This window comes from Delphinapterus leucas, chromosome 5 (genome assembly GCF_059928025.1).
Source record: "Delphinapterus leucas isolate spDelLeu-1000000601 "Yukka" chromosome 5, BTC_Dleu_Yukka2, whole genome shotgun sequence".
Taxonomy (NCBI): Eukaryota; Metazoa; Chordata; class Mammalia; order Artiodactyla; family Monodontidae; genus Delphinapterus; species Delphinapterus leucas.
In genome coordinates, this window is record NC_143133.1 from 29,898,253 (window position 1) to 29,911,686 (window position 13,434).

At 40.8% G+C, this 13,434-nt stretch overlaps 1 protein-coding gene across 1 annotated transcript in view; it reads right to left on the reverse strand.

The window, feature by feature from the left end:
• Positions 1–1,909: 1,909 nt before the first annotated feature.
• The window catches only part of EGF (epidermal growth factor), a 93,816-nt gene continuing 82,291 nt past the window's right edge, over positions 1,910–13,434 (reverse strand). The window contains 5 exon segments of the mRNA XM_030760117.2: positions 1,910–2,940; positions 2,942–3,011; positions 4,969–5,074; positions 7,832–7,949; positions 11,210–11,377. Coding sequence (XP_030615977.2) covers positions 2,763–2,940; positions 2,942–3,011; positions 4,969–5,074; positions 7,832–7,949; positions 11,210–11,377 — 640 coding nt within the window. The 3' untranslated portion in view covers positions 1,910–2,762.

Genomic DNA, 13,434 nt, shown 5'->3' on the forward strand with positions numbered 1-13,434 from the left:
ACAAAAGATGCCTCATTTTAGAGCTAAAGAAACCACGGTGCAAGCACCTGCCTCACTGTCCAAATGGCTCCCTAAAATTCTGAATAATACAGTTTTACTATACTTTATTATTTTGGCAGGTGAGTGGTACAAATGAAAAATAAGAACCCAAATAACTCAGGCATTAATCTGGGATTGACAACTCTTAGTTTAGAATGCACTCTGAAGGCTTAATTGTTGAGTCAGGCACATCATAATTTTCCTTCTGACCCACCAGAAATGGAAATTGAACTATGTCAGAGGGTCAAATATTCACTGTAGAGGAGAAAAAGTAGGAAATGACCACCAGCTAGGAAATTTTCCTGTTTGGTAATTTATGTGCTTCCTACAGTCTCTGGTTCAGATATGTGAGTGATTAACTAAGGATCCATGTCCATCACATTATTTTCCTACTGAGCTACGTTGTTGTAAGCATATGCTACTAGCGACAGAAACCCTGTCAAGTTCCAAACGGGAAAGAACTCTGCTTCAGGCGTGTCTGGAGTGAAACAGCTCAGGAGGAAACAATGCAGAGAGGGTTTCTCATTTAAGGATTTAAAAAAAAGAAGAAAGAAAAAGTAAACAACAACAACAAAATCTTGCCTGTCACAGCTGCTTAAGTTACCTCGATATTTTCCCTTTCTCCCAGCCTTTTTGTTGGTTTGTTTGTATGTTTTTAAATAATTTATTTAGTGTTTTTAACACATTTTCAGTGATCACACGATAATCATTTATTCACATGAAGAGGATGTCAGTTGAAAATCAAGGTTAATAGGTGGAACTGGAACCATACGTTTTCAAAAGAATAGAGTATGCTAAGCCCTCTATTAGGTGCTAGAAAAGAGGGCAGAATGCTCATGTTATGTAGCAGGTGACATTTAGTCCAATAGGATCACAATCAGGCACTGTGCACAATGAGACCATGAGATTTAGGAAATAAAAATATTTGATTTGCATTTTTTCCAAACTGAATATCTTAGATGAAAATGCTCTTTTAAAAAAAATAGATCCTTAAAGGAGGATATTTCTGGTAGAGACGTGGGAGCCTCAGCAAAGGAAAATACTCTTTCAGGGTGACTTGCTAAGGACACAAAGTGTGTTTTCTCTCTACTTTGACCAGGGAGACAGTGTTAGATCCTGATCAAGGACACAGGGTCCTGGTTTATGAGGTATCAGATTCACTGCACAGCTTGAAGATAACAGTTAAAAGATAATGCTATGTTATGGGCTATTGTGGTCTCATGTTATCGCTGGAATCCTAAAAGAGGTGCCAAAATACAAAAATGTAATCTAAACACTTAAAGCTTCCAAAATGTTCACTTTTGGAAGAAGAAAAAATATTCACACTTACAAATATAATTTTCCCATCATTGGGAGAATTATGGCTCCATTTTTTCTGAGGTCAGTTCACTCATTAGAAACAAAAGACAGATCTTCTGATCCTCCAGGTTATCAACTATCAATTAAAGCAAAACTGAATACAGAAAAATCTGAATTAACTCCGCCACAAAATCTTAACCAAAACTTCTAAGAAGTATCTACTTGAAATGGGCTTCAATGCCTTTTCATGCTGACTTCTGGTGTAACCAAAGTCCAAGGAGTTCAAGAGAAAGGAAAGAAAAGATAAGCAAAAGGACTAGTTAATGCATAAACTGAATAATCCAAAGCCCCAAACAATCCACAGTTACAGTATTAGGTTGTGTAATTTGTAGTAACAATGTCTTGGCTGCAAGAATGATATTTAATTGGAACACTTTGTGAAATTTTACTTTATAACGTTAGAAAGATTTCAAATATGATTTTTTTTTGTAAAGTAACAATAGCAAGCTTAGAAAATCACTTTGCTTCAACTCTAACATCCCCTTAAACTATAATTTATTACTTAACCAGGTGTACGGTAAAATGTTTATGTTTAATGCTGATTTTATTTACATAAGTAGAAGAAATTGATTGCTGTCCAAAATTAAAATAAATCAGGCAATTTGCTTACAATCTCATGTGTTGAAAATAAGTAAAAATTCTGTGCAAACATACAAAGGGAGAATTTACCATTTTCATTAGAGAAAAAATTATGTGGGGGAAAGAATAGTAATGTCAGAAACACAGAAGTCTCTTGGGTAATGTTTTAAAAATTAAATGTTTTCATTCAAAGATTTTTAAAGAAAAAATAAGCCATCCAATTTGGAAGAAATCAGGTTCTAAGTTAGTACATTTTTCATTAATTTATCAAAATTCATTCTACAAAATTACCAGCATGGACCACACCAATGATAAGTTAAATGCCTACCGATGTATTATATCAATAACAATAATTTTAATATTCTAACCATTTCATAAAATTTAGCTAAATGTTCTGTCCAGATAAGAGAAATTACTTTATAACTGACCCAACCTGTATGATTGATGGTTTTAACCCCAAATATCTTCTGGGGTTGCAGGAAAAAAAAATCTGTCTGTATTGAATATTGAAGACAACACAGTTTACAAAGCACTACTTTCCCCGTTTTGGTTTCTAATGAGTTACCCAGTGATTCTCCAGGTCACTTTTACTTGAAAATCTGCAGTGAGACTGCTTGAAGGAAGAAGCAAAAGCACAATAGGTATTTGTCTCTGACGCTGAGTAGGTGATTAGTTGTAGAGATTGTAGAATGAAAATCTGTATTTTTTCCTCTACTTTTTGAAATGAAGTATGACTATCCATCAATACAGTTTGTTCCTCTTGATCTTACTTTTAATTCCAGCTTTCACTGAGTCAGCTCCATTTGGTGTGGTGGATCCGGAGCTCTTTGTTGCCATAATGGGTAAGCTGATGGGAGAGAATGGGACTTCTCAACTCCCCCAGCAATGGGCCATGCCCCATAGGAGGGGAGATGAAAGCTACACTTCGTTCTCTGGTGACTAGAGCCTTTATCACTGGATGATGAAACAGCATCCTTGTTCTGTGCCCATATACATCTGGGGCTCCTTTCTCCATGATGTTGGTCGCAATGACCCTATACAAGAGAAAAAAGACATTTCAGTATTCACTTCACTCATAATGTCCAGCAACACAGACCCTAATAGTAGTGGCTGGAGAGTAGACCTGAAATATGAGACACAAATGAACCCATTTTCAAACCATTCTGGACCCAATTTTTTTAAAATTAAAATAGTTTTGGTTAGTAAGATGATTCAAAGGACTGTGCTACCTGACGTTGCTACTTAGCTTTCTCTGTGTACCTCCACTGTCCCCGTTTGGCCCATAAATGACTTGAGAACAGAGCTCGGGTTTTAAATGCACTTGCATTCCTATCCCCTAGCATGATACTCTGCACTTAACTTGCACCAGTTGATGTTGGCTGAGGTCAATGAATATGGTTCTGTGGAGGCACCGCTAGTATAGCCTGTGGCCTAATGGGTTTTCCAGGGTAGAGAAAGAATTGGCTCACAGCCAATTTTGAGCTTTTATCTCATTTCCCACTCTACCTCCCCACCTCCAATCTCCACATGCACTTTCACAACAGGCATTTATGAGATGGCTGGACATGACTGGGGATATGATCACTCATATTGGGAGACAGGTGTTATGAGTAGCTCATAGAGAATGGGTCAAACTGTTTGCAATAGAATGAGTAAAAAGAGAGAGATTCTAATTTATTCCTGAGTATTCAGCTAACTGAGTCCTTAGTTCTTGTCTGAGTTTAACCATATTCTTTTAACTGTGCTACTGAATATCTTACAAAATTACATTATATATACCTCTAAAGGAGATTATTTTCATAACAAAGAATTATTTGCTTTTAGCTCCTCAAGCAAAAGTACTATGTAAAACAAGATATTCCATTACATTCAAAAAATGCTACTAATAACAACAAAAAACCACGCAACATTTGAAAATGCTAAATGTTTCCATTATCCCGATTAACAACACTTGTAATGATATATATACATATACATATAATATTTATTGTAGTTTTAATATTCAATTCTGAAGTATACCTTAATATCCAGAGCCTTCCTCAAATTAGGAAAGAAAGTTCTACTGAATTTGGGTTACGTGGCAACACATGTACGAGAGGGGGATTTGGAGTGAGTTTTATAAAACAAGAAGCCTATGTTCTCTCTACGAGGAAGTCTGAGAAGAGAATGGTAATAAGCATATTTATGAAGGACAAATATCAGAAAGTATAAGTGGGGCTGAAGCACCTCTCATTAGCAGAGGAACTGGTTTTGTTGGCTCAAAGTTTCTCTGAACCTTTCTGAAGGTTTATGATACAAAAAGCATATTCAACCTCGTCCTCTGAGTTAGGAAATACAACTATGATATCTGAGACCCAAGCCCAAGAAATTTATCTTAATACAACTCTTGACAAAAGTATTATGTCGAGTCATACGTAACTCCATTTCTACTGGAAGCAGATTGAGTTCCAAAACAGCCTGAAAATGTGGGTTGATTTTACAGCCCCTCTCGCAGGGGTCTGGCTGGATTTCACAGACGGCCAGGCATCTGGTTGAGGGCTAGCTCCTGATAAGACTTAAATACTCCCAAATCCCTAGGAGAACCCCCAGATCAACTTAAATTCACAGGAATCCTTCCTTCCAAAACATGGAACACATTTTTTTGGAGCCACTTGCAATTTCACTGGAACCATACCTACAGCTGCCCATACAGATCCCGAACCCCAAGAATGACCTCAAAACCCAACCTAAATCAAAATAAGGAGTGACTCGTTGCGTGCTTGCTTAAGGGGACCTAGCAGACTGCTATGTGACCAGAGTTTTGAGTGAACGTGGTAACCTCAGGTAAACAGGAATCTAGTCTAAACATATTTCTCTAAAGTTCTATGGCATTCCAATACAGCCAGCTGCTCACACAGCTTATACAATTTCACTATTCACTGTTTCTGTGTGTAGATGAGACTTTTCACATTCAGGGAAACATTCACGATCCAGGGAAAGATAATCATTCACCAGGCTCCAGGGAAGAAAACTGGCCAACATCTGCCACCAGGCCGTCCTTGAGGGCTACAGGTTGACTCCCATTGCTGAAGTTCTGATGTTCCTCTATAACCACAAACTGCAGCAAACAAAAGGGAGAGAGAGGACATTGTTAAAATCCATAAATTATCTCAACATACGTTACATAAAATCTATGGCTTCATGTCCACCTTATAGAAGGTAAAAGCCAAAAGAAAAGGCCCTGTCAAATTTGTCTCTCTGGCTAATGAAAGATTCAGTTTTCAGTTAGAAAGCTTCTGTTGCTCTCTATTAAAGCAACTAGCACTACCCATACATGAATCCACAAGTGTTATAAGCATTGCCCACAGGCCAGACAAGTAATATCTCGCACATGTATGTGCTCCAACTTTTCAAATATGTGTGTGTGCTTAATTAGGAAAATTCACTTAAACGTGCTATCAAGTTGTGAATAATTTGGGCTCATTAGTGGGTAATAAGAACTAGTAATGCAACTACTATTTTGCAGGGATCCATGAAATGTCTTTTCATGCTTGAACAGCTTGGGAACCAGAATTCTAAAAGGCAGGCTCGGAAAACAACATTATTTCTCTTCGGTCAACAAAATGATTATTTTTGTCATTGTTTGTACTGTCCACATTCGATTGGGCACTTGCAATGCAGGCTAACCAGAGTTCACTGGCTCACATTCACACCAGATAGATTAGAGATTAAAGCAGATCAAAGATAAAAGGAGAGAAAAGAAGTGACCCCACGCCCCAGGATGAAGGAGGCACTTTGGGGAAGTCCTTCCTTGCCAATCAGTAACCCAGCAGAGAGACTGCCCCAAGGTTCTTAACCAATGCTCTACTGGTTCAGAAACGTACCCTCCACATAATGAGCCCATAGCTGAGAAATACAATGAGGAAGAGAGAATAGAAAAAAATCTCCTTGGTCATATTTCTCCTTGAGAAAAGTATAGGAATAAAAATGAGTAGAGTCGATTAGGGAGAGAAATGTTGGTGAGAGAATGGTGGATCCTCTGAACACGTTTTCATTTTCTTATTTTCCACAACACTAATCACCCTTCTCCACCTCTTCCTCACTGATGGTCTCCCAAAGTAACTCATTGCAAAACTAATACATGACCCACTGTTTACGGGCACAGGCCCATTTTTCTGGCTCAAGTTAAAATCCAGCCCACTGCACTGCCAGTTTTCCAACCACATGCCTCTCTGCCAGAAGAACATAGGTTCCAGGATTCTGGCCTGGGTTGGGGAAGGCAGCTGATGGAACCAAATTTGTTTCTGCTGCTTCTCCTCCTAGCTTGGGCGCTCAGTTCTCTCCCACTCGCACTGATACCTGCAGCAGCAGTTGGTGTCAATGACAGATCTGATGGCTGGGAGACTGAGCCTCTCACCACAGCCCTGAGACAGCATGCTGCTCATGACAGCAGCAAGTGTTTTTGATTTTTTAAGAAATAAGATACAGATTGTGTTTCTCCTTCTCTCCCATGATTTAAATAAGATGAACTAAACTTGCTACCCAAAACCTGAAGGAAGTACCATACAGGCTGACAATGAGATCTGGAAAATTAAAGAGTCCACAAGTCATGAAGCTTCAAAGAACTGAGGACATTCTATAACTAAGTCCACCCAGAACCACACACTTAGGGAATCTCCAGAGACAGGGGGGATCTCAGAGCTCATGTAATCCAAACGCCTTGGAGTCCTGATGAAGAAACAGGGGTTCAGTGACTTGCTGAAAATTAGCCAACTGGTTAGAAGAGTAAAGCCAGAATTCACATTTCTTATTGTATTTCTGTACTCAAGTTCCACCAAAAAATAAGTATACGCTAAATGCCTACAACAAGCAGAGACAGATGGTCACTTGTTAGTCAAAAGCATAGCCACAGGAAAGCTGTTCTCTGAAATGCACATGAAGTAGAGGCTGGGGAGTGGGAGCAGTGGTGTGGGAAGGGCCCCAAATGATGCCTTTGCCCCTTGACAACCTCTCCCTAATAGCCTTTTCCCTATGTGCCCACAGGTTTCAATTCCCCACGGACCTGCCATATAGTCCAGCCTCTTCCACAACATATACCACAAATGATACCAACAACACACACGGAACCAGTCAAGTTATCTCTGACGGGATTCTGAAAATGGAAATTCCAGCAATTTCAAGAGAGCCTGTCCCAAGTCTGCCCTCTAGTGTTCTAAGATCAATTACTGAAATGGATGATCTATGAAGCATTTTGAACTTCGCAGTTACTATGCTTTTTGGAAAATATACAGGGCTGTCAGATAAAATACAGGATACCCAGTAAAATTTGAATTTAAAATTGAACTTTCAGTATTAGCATGAATTTAACTAGGTGTCCTGTATTTTTATTGGCTAAATCTGGCAACTGTTTTGCTGCTGAAGTTTAAGGACTTAAAATGTGTATGAGAAAAGAAATTTTAACAAAATTAGGAGCATAATCTTGGGTTTTTAAGGCATCCATCTGAAAGGGATCGCCGAAAAACGGGGAAAGACTTTCCACAAACACATAAAAAGCTAAGTTATAGCAAGAAAGTACATGCTAGAAAAAAGATCCCATAAATGTCTCGTGCATTACATTATGGCACTAGTTTAGCTTATCTGATTACTTTAATTTAGGACACAGTTCCCCCAGCCTCACTGCCCACCCAGGACCTCCCACTTCTTGTGGTGTTAGGTAACATTAACACCAGCTGGAAGCTATAATAGATTCCAGTCTCTCTGAACTCAGTGAAGAATGAGAAAAAAAAATGAACTGGGATTAACGTAAAGCTTTATTGCTTTACATTTCTTGCTTCATGTATTTAATTTCTTGCTTCATGTACTGTGGTCACATTACCCAAGGTTGGGGGTAAGAGGACATCCCAGCCTCCTCATCTACAGGCCTGGTACTGCTCACATCTCTGCTCGACTCTTCATAAGGATTCCTCGGATTTTTCGATAGCAGCTTCTGAGTCCTGCCACAGAGCCAAAATATCAGACAATCTCAAAACAAAATAAAACAGTAGCCTACTCAGTGATGGTCAAGGACAACTACTTTTGCTACTGAAATTTTGGTACTTAAAATGCATGGAAGAGAAGAAGTCTTAAGGAAACTAGGAGCCTAACTTTGGGTTTTAAGGCATCCTTACCTGCATTACTTTCCAGATGATGCTTCACTCTTTCCAAGGTACCGTGACAAGGGGTAGGAGGGCATGGGGTGGGCGGGAAGCCATGCATTCATTCATTCATTTATTCATGGACATATCGATTGAGTACTAACTATATCCTAGGCCCTGTCCTAGTACCGGAGATATAGGAATGGAAAAACAACACAACAAAATCTCTACCTAAATGGACTTAGAATTTGTGGGGAGGGGGTGCCCATGGAAATAGTACCACAGCAATTGTGTGACACAGCTTCATTTTACAAGTGAAGCCAGTGGGATTGGAAGATAGTAGTGATGAACCCAAGGCACACAGCTACCAAGGGCAGCCCGGGAGCTGGGTCACAATGCTGTACCAACTACGTATTGGCACCTGCCGTCTACCTCTACAGCTGCAGCAGCTGCTGACCTTCAACACCCCCTGAAAGGAGTTCAGCGGGTAGATCAGGAATGAGGCACCCTGTGCTCTGCGAAAAACTGGCAGAACAGGTCTTTAGATAATTAGATATTCTCAGGCAAAGATTTTATGAGCCCAATTCTTGCATCTCCTTGTATCTAGCAAAGCACTAAAATCCTTCACGGTGACGTCTCCTCCTCATGAGTAGCAGTAACCTTCACGAGACTAGCAGCAACCGTCTGCAAAAAATATGTGCTTGATTGCCTGTACTCCCCCTTCACCAAAGTCACATATATACTGACCTTGCCCCCTACCTCTTTGGAGCAGTTTCTCAGAGCTATCTGAAATGCCGTCTTCCGGGCTATAGTCCTCATTTTGCCCCAAATAAACTTAACTCATAACTCTCACGTTGTGCTTTTTTTTTTTTTTTCAGTCGACGGATGCAAAACCTAGGCTCCTTCCAGGTCTATGCAAGGCATGGTGTCATGCCCTGGGGGAGGGGGTGAAAGGGAGGGAGATCTAACATGAAAGTGGGATCCCTGTCCTCAAAGCATAGCCTTGAGAGGGAGAGAGACAGGTACATCACATAATGAGCAGCCATTTAAGGGAAACCAATGAAGGAAAGGTGGTGGGGAGACCACCAGCCAGCCTCAAGATTCCAAAATAGTGCTGCTATCTCGGGGCAGATGGCGTCTTGATTCCCTCTAGGAGTGTAACCCTCAGTCAAACAGGTCTGTCTGACCATCGGAGGAAGGGCAATAAGGAAGGTAGGGGCTGCTGTGGAAGCCCCATCCCAGGAGCTGTGAATTCCATGAGACAGATGGAACCCCATCAGGAAATAGTGTGGGTTATTATTTTTGATCAAAAGCATCAAGGAAAAAAATTGAAGTGGTTAATATAAACACTTCCAAAGTTGCAAGTTATAGTTTGTGACATAATACTTCCCGTTGGTTTTTTTACAAAGCGGTCCTTCCAAGAAATAGTTTTATTTTTTTATTTTTTAAAGTCTTTCTTATTGAATTTGTTACAATATTGCTTCTGTTTTATGTTTTGGTGTTTTGGCCGCAAGGCATGTGGGATCTTAGCTCCCTGACCAGGGATCAAACCTGCATCCCCTGCATTGGAAGGCAAAGTCTTAACCACTGGACCGCCAGGGAAGTCCCCAACAAGTTTTATGAAGTAATAATAGTACAATACTTTTAAAAATATTTAGTTCCACAAACAATCTTTTCAGAGATACACAGGACAAATAGTGTCAGACAGTCAATCTAGACAAAACAGGTAAGACTGACACGAAGGGAGGAATAACTGATTTTAACTCTTTACAGAAAATTGCTAAACGCACCTAACTGATAAACCCAATGCTAGGTCTGTATTTATTGGTGTACATGAGTGACGTGGCAATATTTAAACTGGCAGTTTTAATTTGAACTTAGCAGCATATTACTTACTATGTCATAGTCCATAGAATAAGAAAAAATACCTAATAATTACAGTACACTTGGACTTGTTTCTTCCTTCCATTTTTCTCTACATTATTTGCCAATCATCTACTTTCCTTTTGGCATTCTGTCCAATGGGATGAAACGCTGATTATTTAATATTCTTCCTACAAATATCCAAGATATTGATTGAACACCAGGCTAAAAAGTACAATGGTTACTGATCAACCACTGAATTAAAATTTCAAGTTTTTGCCTGAGAATCCTGTGTCTCAAGATAGAAAAGGATTTGGAACGTGTGACTCCTTGGGGAAGATTACGGTTCATGGAGAATCATAGCAATAACAAAAAGCATTTATTAAGTCATATATGCCAGACAAACTACAACAGTGCATAAAATGCTTTTCTGTATTGAGGATAGTGGAGGATGCTGTCTTACTTTTTAAGAAAGTGGAAAATGAACAAACAATGTGATGCCCATTTCTTCACCCTAATGTAGTGGGGTTGTTTTTTTTTAAATAAATGTGTAAATATCATCGTTCCACAGTTCTGAACTTTTAACTTAAAATGACTAAAAACATAAACTCCAAGGACCGGAAACTTCCTTCCAAGTTAGGGAAGATAACTGAGTTTCTTGAACAGAAGTTAATACTTTGTGGGAAATCAACTCAGTGGATGGCACCCATGAAAAATTATAGTTATACAGGCTGGGGATGGCGTGAGAGGAAGCACATGATGCTAAAAGAAAAAAAGTGGAATATAAAAACGTGTGAGGGGGGCTTCCCTGGTGGTGCAGTGGTTGAGAGTCCGCCTGCCGATGCAGGGGACACGGGTTCGTGCCGCGGTCTGGGAAGGTCCCACATGCCGCGGAGCGGCTGGGCCCGTGAGCCATGGCCGCTGAGCCTGCACGTCCGGAGCCTGTGCTCCGCAACGGGAGAGGCCACAACAGTGAGAGGCCCGCATACCGCAAACAAAACAAAATAAAACAAACAAACAAAAAACGTGTGAGGTTAAATAACAACTCAGTGAACTACATAGGTTTATGGGCAAAGACTGGAAAGGAACAATAAATCCAATGATGTTTTAGAGCAATGAAATCCTGGACCGTTTTTTGTTTTCTTTTACTGTTATTCCAGTTTTTAAATGAAATAAGTGTGTAGAAGCAGCTCATCTCAAGAAGCCCCTGGGAGGAGCTAGAAGGAGGTTGAAAGTTCCAATGGAAGCAAAGTCACCTGTATTTCTGAGCCCCGCACAGCCCCAGGAGCAGCAGCAGAAGCAGCACCACCACGCAGGCAGCCACAGCGGTGATGCTCCGCTGCCGCCCATGGCCGGCATGGCGCAGTTCCCACCACTTCAAGTCTCGGTGCTGACATCGCTCCCCGACGTAGCCAATGACACAGCTGTGACAACATACAAACAGAGGTCAGCAGTGAGCCAAGGCCGAAAACGCTTATATTTTTGCATTCAATATCCAGCCGTCTCTCAACCTCTGCATTTCAGCTTCAGCTCTTTGGACATATGGAAAATCCATCAGGGGTCAGTTGAAAGCACTCTAATTTACAAGTTAATGCAACACAGACTTCCCGCATTGGTCTGTTGGCCCTGGGATTAATGGGGGATTATTTGCATACTGCCTCTATAAGGCACTGCAGAACATTGATTAAAGATCAATTTCTGTTAGGCTAAAATCCTGTGAAGCTTCCTCTAAGACCAACATAAAGCAACCCTGCCCTAAGTGCCAAGGGAGTTTTCGAACAAATGTTCAGCCAGACTGCAATGAGTATAGGTCAAAGGAAGGAAGAAGAATTCAAAGCAGAGTCTTTCACTTGAGACCAGGTTGTAAAAGAATGTTGAGTAGTCTCTGAACTGGAAGAATAGACTAGTCTGCAGAGGAAACCATTTTTCCTTCTTTTTTAAAATCACAGACTCAAAAGGACTCGGTGGTGACACACAAGCATTTGCCTACTTCTTCAAGGGAGAAGAACTAAGTGGAGGAAAAGAGGCATTCACCAACATCCTGCTGTTTCATTAGTGAAAATGTTACTGGAATTACCAGCGGGCAACACAGCCTGTGAACCTTTAGATGAAAGTAAATGAAACAATGCTGCCATCTACTGGGAATACACGCTTCCAGAAACTCTCAGGATCTTGGGTAGAACTATATTCTATTATTCTTTGCAAGAGCATAAACTTTAAAAATATTCTGTTAGAAATTTTGTGTTGCTCACTTGTTAGGAATTTCTTCACCCTGGCTCTGGATCCACTCTCTGTATGTATATCCATGTCCCCACTTTGTTCCAAAAGGAGGTAAAGGAATGAACACACAGAGGACTGATACCAGTCCCCGTGGGGGGAAGAGGCAGCAAGGGAAAAGCATTAGACGAAGCATGCATCATGGCTGAAGGCCCAGAAGGTCTCAAGTCTAGTCCTAGTTCTACCTGAGTTGGTTATAGGAGCTTTGGCGAGTCACTTTCAAAGACAGGAGGGAAAGTAACTAGTGATTGTTATGCACCTTATGTTTCCGATATTGTACTAGGCACTTTTATTCACTTTATTTTTGATGGCATATTCCCATTTTATAGATGAGGAAAGTAAGATTCAAAGGAGTTAAGTAATTTTTCACACGGCTCGTGAATGGCAGGTTTGATTCAAATGGTTCTCTGATTTCAAAGTCTGTTCTTTCTACTACATTGGGCCACTTCCAAAAAGAGTTTTAAGTTCCAGGCACCTCTGAAAAACTATTCTTCTAGAAGTGATCCTACCAGAGAATGCAGGATCTGAGTGTAGGAAGCATAAAGGACCATCAGGTTATTCCCGGCTTTCCTGTATGCTGTTTTAATTCTAGCTGTCCTTGGTTATAGACGTTTACTATCAACGCCTAGCAGCCACTTTTTTTTTTTTTTTTTTGCGGTACGCGGGCCTCTCACTGTTGTGGCCTCTCCCGTTGCGGAGCACAGGCTCTGGACGCGCAGGCTCAGTGGCCATGGCTCACAGGCCCAGCCGCTCCGCGGCATGTGGGATCTTCCTGGACCGGGGCACGAACCTGCATCCCCTGCATCGGCAGGCGGACTCTCAACCACTGCACCACCAGGGAAGCCCCTAGCAGCCACTTTTAAACTGTTGGATATTAATAGGTCACACCTCCAATCCTCTCATAGATCTTAGGGTCTCAAGGAATATGCCACGCACGTGACAAGAGAACTGGGAGCCAAGGAGGCTGCAATATCAAAGCCTCTCAGCCTTATAAGGTCCAGAGCAATCAGCCAGCATTTCACAAGGGCAGGCCACACTCCACTAGTTCTTCAGGTTTTGTGGGTTTTTTTTTTTACATCTTTATTGGAGTATAATTGCTTTACAATGGTGTGTTAGTTTCTGCTTTATAACAAAGTGAATTAGTTATACATACACATATGTTCCCATATCTCTTCCCTCTTGCATCTTCCTCCCTCCCACCCTC